This window comes from Oppia nitens, unplaced genomic scaffold, assembly GCF_028296485.1.
Source record: "Oppia nitens isolate AA-2021 unplaced genomic scaffold, nextdenovo-longstitch-racon4-pilon3 scaffold5_pilon_pilon_pilon, whole genome shotgun sequence".
NCBI lineage: Eukaryota > Metazoa > Arthropoda > Arachnida > Sarcoptiformes > Oppiidae > Oppia > Oppia nitens.
Window position 1 is genome coordinate 7,667,075 of NW_026533243.1, and position 7,424 is coordinate 7,674,498.

The 7,424-nt window shown below is 31.1% G+C and overlaps 1 protein-coding gene across 1 annotated transcript; it reads right to left on the reverse strand.

Annotated features, from left to right (window-relative positions):
* Positions 1-2,074: 2,074 nt before the first annotated feature.
* On the reverse strand, positions 2,075-6,689 carry LOC128961720 (uncharacterized). Its single transcript, XM_054307979.1, has 6 exons — positions 6,149-6,689; positions 5,047-6,066; positions 4,820-4,987; positions 3,574-4,155; positions 2,471-3,502; positions 2,075-2,400 (listed from the first exon to the last, which is right to left on the reverse strand). Exons 1-6 carry the CDS (start codon positions 6,649-6,651, stop codon positions 2,220-2,222), a joined length of 3,486 nt encoding a protein of 1,161 aa, XP_054163954.1. The 5' UTR covers positions 6,652-6,689; the 3' UTR covers positions 2,075-2,219.
* Positions 6,690-7,424: the final 735 nt, after the last annotated feature.

Sequence of the window (7,424 nt, forward strand, 5' to 3'; positions counted from 1 at the left end):
GAAAAATTTATCAAAATTAAATAGTTTAAGTATACTTCTCTTATAAAATAAATCCAAATGTCCAATTGATTCCTCGAAGGTAAGGCAAATGATAGCAATATTGATGAAAATAGCAAATGAAAACAAATTTGTAGTCAAAATGAAAACAAAGTGATATTTAAATTTATATTTCACGCGTTTATTAAATATTTATTAAATTACGCGATTATTAAATATTTATTAAATCACGCGATTTATTAAAATTGTTATGTATTTAATGATAAATAATAAATAAACAAATTATTTTTCTCGTGCAATAATTAAATTAATACAATTTAAAAAATATATAATTTTTGAAAAAATTGAAAATTTTTGCATTTGAGAAAATTTTACAAAAATTTAGCACAGGTAGCTAACCTCCCGGTGCCCTATGATTCATATAATATAGTAAAATGTAATTCCACAATACCTGCCTCTTTGTCCTCAAAATCTACTTGACCTCAATAATCATTTAAAATTTCCCATAGAAATAACATTGCTTTCAATAAAAAATGAAAATAAAACAATACATTTTTACATTTGAATTAAAATATGGTTGTTGATGAAATGTGCACGCATACAGACAGACAGACAGACAGACAAACAAACAGACAAAACAAATGTCTTAAAATGTTATCTTGATAAGTATACTTTATGTTTGTAGACAAATAATTTTCATTATATTATAAAAAATTAATTTGCATAAAAGTTTTAATTATTATTTTATAGTAATATTTTATTTATTTATTTAATTTGCAAAAAAATAATAATTTCGATTTCCATTAAAACTATAAAACTTAAATTGAGTAAATTAAGTCAATGTTAATAAAATAGAAATTTAATTTATTTATAATTATACAGTATATTTACTATATTATTATTATTACAGTAATATAATTATAAAGTTATATTTATAATTTTTATTAATATTTATGCATATTCATTTTCATCATGTATTTTAAATAAATTAAAATATAATTAAACTTTAAATATATATTATTAGAAACATTATTATTTATTAATGATTGTGATTTAATTATGGAAATAAAAATCTTTTTTTTTTTTATTTATATAAATAAATGACAACTTTTGYTATACATATATAAAGCATTAAACAACTCTTTATTTATTAAAGTATTTATTTTTAAATACTCTTTTTATTTTTCATTGAATGAAATTGAGTTTTAATTTATGTTAACATATTTTGTTATTATAAATATTTAGACTCTTGTCTCATATCGTTATATTTATTTGTCTTTTTGTTTTATTGTATTTTTATGTTTTATATAACTTTTTTAATATGTCACTTAAAAAATGATATAATTAGCATTGCATAAAATTTGGTTGGTTTTAATTTTTATGTAAATTTTTGCTCTAATTTTATTGTATTTATATATTAAGTAATATTTATTTTGTATATTTTTAGTGTAGACATAACAATAAAAAAATTGATAATTGTTTAAATTTTATATTAATCTAATATCATAATTTTTTACATCTAAAATGTAAAATACATATAAATTAAAAGTTATTATTATTATTTTATTTTTATTTCAAATAAAATAAATAAAATATTTTAGGTGTAGCTTATTATATCTTACATTAATTATATTTATTAATTATTATTTACCGTGACTTTAATATTAAACAATTAATGCAAACAACATAAACTTTGATAATTATAAATGTAAAAATCATTAAATGATGATTTGCTTAAAAAATGATATATGAAAATATTTTTAAAAATATTATAACGATTAGTCATAATTGTCATTAATAATTAATACATTTTTATTGCCAAGTGTTTACTATTGACATATTTATTTTAAAGCTATGAAAAAATATATTTAATTTATTATTGCAACCTTTTATGGTTATATAATATTTATTTTGTAGACAGTCTATCATAATTTATTTTTTTGTTAACTTTATTTTAATAAATGTTTATAAAATGTTATATAAGAATCCAATTGAAAAAATGTATAGTATTTATCTATATATAAAAAAATAACTAAAAATAATTTCTAACTTTACAAAACTTTACAATTTAGTGCAAACTTTTTACGAAAATATTTATATAAATTAAAATTCATATATATTGTACATTATATAAAAAAAATTATAATTGTATTAACATTTATTTAATATATTGACTCATAGTATTCTCCAAAAAAAATAATTAATAAAAAATATTTCAACAATTAATCCAATCCAAGCAAATACTTGTCCCACAATAGATCACATTCAGTGTGTTTGAAGGCCATACCAAATGGTGATATCTCAGGTTTCTCTTCATTACCAATCTCTAAGTAAGGCATCACTATATTGTCACCGATTGACCAATAAGACGGCCATTTGACGCCACGTTGAGCTGTCGGCTCACTATTGATATACAAAATGAGAAAAAAATTAACTCAAGACTGTTATTACAAAAATTAATGGACAAACAAACCCATGCTTTGCAAAGTCAGTTATAAAACGTATCATTTGATCGGATATCTCGCGCTCTCTGTCCACATATTCGTCGGGTTGAGTAAATGGCTGACCAAACATCGGAAATATATCGTTTGTGTGACAAACACCCATCCATTTTGAACAGAAAAAGTTTGTCTGTTGTTTGGCATTAAAGTAATATTGGTATACCTTTGCGCGGCCATTGCTATTGGCGTACACCTGTTTGGCAAACTCTATGGTCGGACAAGTCAAATAATAGTCACCGACGGCCACACCCATCACGCGTAGTATATCATCGGACGAATGGTTATCAGATAGACTGCCGTAATAAAGTCGTGACACATCTTTGCCATCAATGCGACGTTCAGAGCAGAGATCAGAAGTTATAGCTGTCAGTTCATCGACGGCTTCATCGTATGTAAAATTATAGGGATTTTGTGGATGAAATTTGATTGGATCAGTTAGCCAAGTAAGAAGAAATGATCCCTCGTCCTGGACAGTGGACACTATTAAATCAACGTCTCGTTTGTAATCTCCTGATAGTAACATCTCTATGGGTCGAGTGGGAAGAAAGTGTCCGTCAACGACAACCAAATTAAATACTTTGACCACACCATCCATCAGATCGACGTTATCAGTGATGGCCACCAGTTTGTCGGCATCTACTGAACGCAGACAATCCATGACTTCTGGCGAAAAACGATTATCTTTGGCTTCACAGCCAACTAGTTTAGCTCCGCGAAGCCATCTTTTGATGTGATCTTCGGGTTTATCGGATGAATAATTATATATATGTGCCCCCGAAGCTACTATAGCTCTGCGAAATAGATTACGAGATTGTGGGCTAATTATATGAAGAGATGTACTCCAACCACCTGCGCTCTCTCCAAATATGGTTATCCGATCGGGATCTCCGCCAAAATAACGTATATTATCGCGAACCCATTCCAGTGCCAATGACTGATCCCAGAGACCTACATTTCCCGGAGCCTCATCAGTGCCGGCATATAAAAAGCCTAATGTATTAACTCTGTGATGAAAATTATTCATTTTGGAGTTTAAGCTTTTATTATATTTATTATATTATAATAGATTATTTACCGGTAATTTAGTGACACTAAAATCACTTCTCCTTTTGCTGCCAAAGCATCGCCGTGATAGTAGACCTCCGAAGCCGAACCGACCAGTAGGCCTCCGCCGTGGATCCATACCATTACGGGCAAAAGATCGTCGTTGGTTGGCGGCGCCCATATATTAAGATATAGACAATCTTCTGAATAGTTACGATTGGCCAGATAGTGATCTATTTCGAACATTTGACCATTTTGCCGACACGCCGGTGAAAAGTCGAATGCCTCTATTGGATCGGTGCGCGGTTTGGGTGGTAAAGGTCTACGGAAGCGCAACGGACCGACAGGAGGCTGAGCGTAGGGAATGCCTCGAAAAACGTTAAGCTCTTTTCCGAGTACTGTCTCCCGTTTGCCGGTAATAAAGCCATCCTTGAGTCGTACTGAGACTTCTTCTGCAGCGCAGAGTCCGGATAATAGCCAAAGCACTAGTAGTTGCCGAGACATATCGATTGTGCCTGTATTTGATGACAACCGCGACTGCTGTGATGTGCCTCTCCTGAACTGATCTGCACTGAAGGACATACAGTTGTATAACAAGTGGCGCTTAACTAAACTTGTTATGCATATCATTGTTTATTTAGCAACAAAACACTTTTGGCGTCACACTCGCTGTGTTTCTGAAGGACAGTCCGATCGTTGGCCTCATTGCTATCAATTACTGTAGACATATGTTTATTAACACTACTAAACCCACAAATAGATTATATATTTGTCAGAAAAGAGGACAATGATTCAATAGTCTATCCCTAATCCTGTTTACTGGTGACCATTTGATGGTAACAAATAACCTCTGAGAGGTCTCGACCCCTACGGTCAAATTATTTGACCAAAAGTTTTTTCCCCAATTTTTTATGTTTAAGTTATTTAATGTCTTAACACAAGAAAAGCCTAATGTTGAACGGGAAGTGATCCCATTGGAAGACATAATATAATTTTCTTACATAACATCTATAGTAAATTATACAATTTTTTGTGTTAATGATTTTATTTGCTAAATAAGCTTAATAATAATAATATTATTAGATTAATTATTTTAGTTATATGATAAATATTTTTTCCACAATAATAATTGTTAATTAATATAATTTTCAACTTAAAAAACTTTTTTAGACAAATATTTTTGTTTGTTGTTGAAAAAATTACACCCTTTGGCACTAAAATAGCCTAATTTATAATAATAATTAGTTTGTACTGTATTTAAATTTTAATTTTAATTTTAATCTGAATTTTCCAAATACTGGCGCCACAAGAGTTGACACTCTGTACGCTTGTGGTCCAAACCAAAGTGGGTGCCGTCAACTGTTACTTTCACATAAGGCCTCACCACCTGTCCGGCGATTGTCCAGTAGGCCGGCCAGCGGACACCCATTTGTACGGTTGGCTCTCTAATAAAGAAATATTACATTAATTAATAGTTATATAATTTAACTTATATTAGGTCAACCCGTGTTTGGCAAAGTCCGTAATAAAGCTCATCATTTGTCGGGATATCTCTTTTTCGCGATCAGTCGATTCCTGCACTAATGGTATGCCAAACATCGGGATCAAGTCGTTGGCCTGACACGAGCCCATCCACGACGAACACAAAAAATTGTCACGTGTTTTGGCCCAATACGCAAATTCATAGACATTTATACGACCGTCGCTGTGAGCGTAAACTTCTCGCGCAAATTCCAGTGTAGGACACGTGAAGTAATAGTCACCAATTGCTATACCTATCGTACGGCGCAAAGTGTCAAAACCGTTTTGATCCGAAAGTAATGCAAAGTAATGTTTGGCCACTTGTTGGCCGTCGACCCAACCGTCAATCGACACTAAACTGGCTATATTTGTCAATTCATTTACTGCCTCTTTGTGTGTGTAATTGTAGGGTTGTTTGGCGTGAAAGTATCGAAACGAGTAAAGCAATTGCAAAATGAATGATCCCTCGTCTTCAGCGGTCGACACAAGCAGATCGAGATCTGCCGGCACATCGGCCAACAATTTGGACGGTATTTGCGGCAGAAAGTGGCCGTCAACTACAACAAGATAGAAGAGCTTTATGTTTCGGACATTGATGCCGTCAATCGATGGAATTGAAGCCAATGTCTCGGCGTCGGTGTCTCTCAAACAAGACATAATTTCCGGTGTAAACTCTGTTGCATTCTGACCACAACCTATTAGTTCAGCGCCGTATAGCCACAGATCACGGAACTCTTCGGGCGAACCATCAATGAAATGATCAAAGTATGCGCCCGAAGCCAGTATAGCTCTTTTGAACAGATGATGTGATTGAGGACTCAACACGTGCAACGATGCACTCCATGCACCGGCATTTTCACCAAATATGGTGATCCGATTGGGATCGCCACCAAAGTAACGAATATTATCGCGCACCCACTCTAAGGCCAATGTCTGATCCCAAAGACCTACATTTCCCGGTGCGTCGTCAGTGGCGGCAAACAAAAAACCAAATGTAGAGAGACTTAGAGATATTGTGATAATAGTATATATTTAGTTGTTTTGTTATAAATAAATTAAATTCGTATCTATTGTACAGTATTTACCGATAGTTAGCCGACACAAACACAACATCCCCGAGCGCTACTAATTCTTTGGCATCATAGGCACCCTCTGATGTACTACCGGTCAACAGTGCCCCGCCGTGTATCCAAAATACAACGGCTTTCAAGTTATCTTCGCTAACCATCGAGTCCTTTGACCAAACATTCAGATAAAGACAGTCTTCGCTGAAATCGTTGCGAGAAAGTCCTGCGTGTGCTTCAAGAAAGCCTGTCATCTGATAACACGTTTTACCGAATGTCAACGCATTTCTCTTATTTGTCCACTTCTTTGTCGGCACCGGACGTCTAAATCTGAGTTCACCAACAGGTGGTTCTCCATAGGGAATGCCACGAAATACATGAACTTCAGTTCCATCGGCCGATTGCTCTTTGCGACCAATGAGCTGACCATTCGGTGTGTACACCGACACAGTGTCGGGATCGACGGCGACGACCGACACATATAATAATAATAAAAGAAAACTGATGGCCGACGAGATATACATTGATTTTTTTTTGTATTAATAGTTTGTATGAGTTGTCAGGTAATAAAGTAATTAACCAATTAATATGATAATAATTATTTTATTATTTTCTTATAAAAGATTTAGTGTTTTAGATTTACTATCAGTTACTTTATTTTATTATTTAAAATTCAAAAGTATATATAATAAATTTATAAAATCTTTTAAATTATGTCAAATACTATTTTTTGTAATTTAATTGTAAATATTTATTATTTAGGATGTAAACTGACTTATTTGTGATTTAAATAGTTATAAAAACTGTTATATTTTATAACTGAACATATTAACACAACAATATTGATAGTAGATTAAAAAAAATGCAATATATTTTTATATTACTCTACAGATATATTATATTAGGTTTTTATGTACTATATATTACTATACATTATTAATACTATTATATAATTTTAATGATAATTTTTAATTGCATTCAAACAGAAAGAAAGAAAGAGAGAGAGAGAAAAAAAATCTTTTAGTAATATATAATCATTTACTGTATACTGATTTAAGCGGTATATTATTATTGACTTAAATAAGTTTTTCAATAAACTTTATAATATACAGTATATTAATAGAATGTTGAAAATTGTAATAAAATACAATTTAAATTACTGTCGATTATTTTTTATTACTACTATAAAAAAAATTCAATTTTTGATATTTTAAAATAAATTGCACATATATTACACATTACAACTATTTGATATATTTTGATCGTAAAATATGATTTACAAATAGATATGGATTAA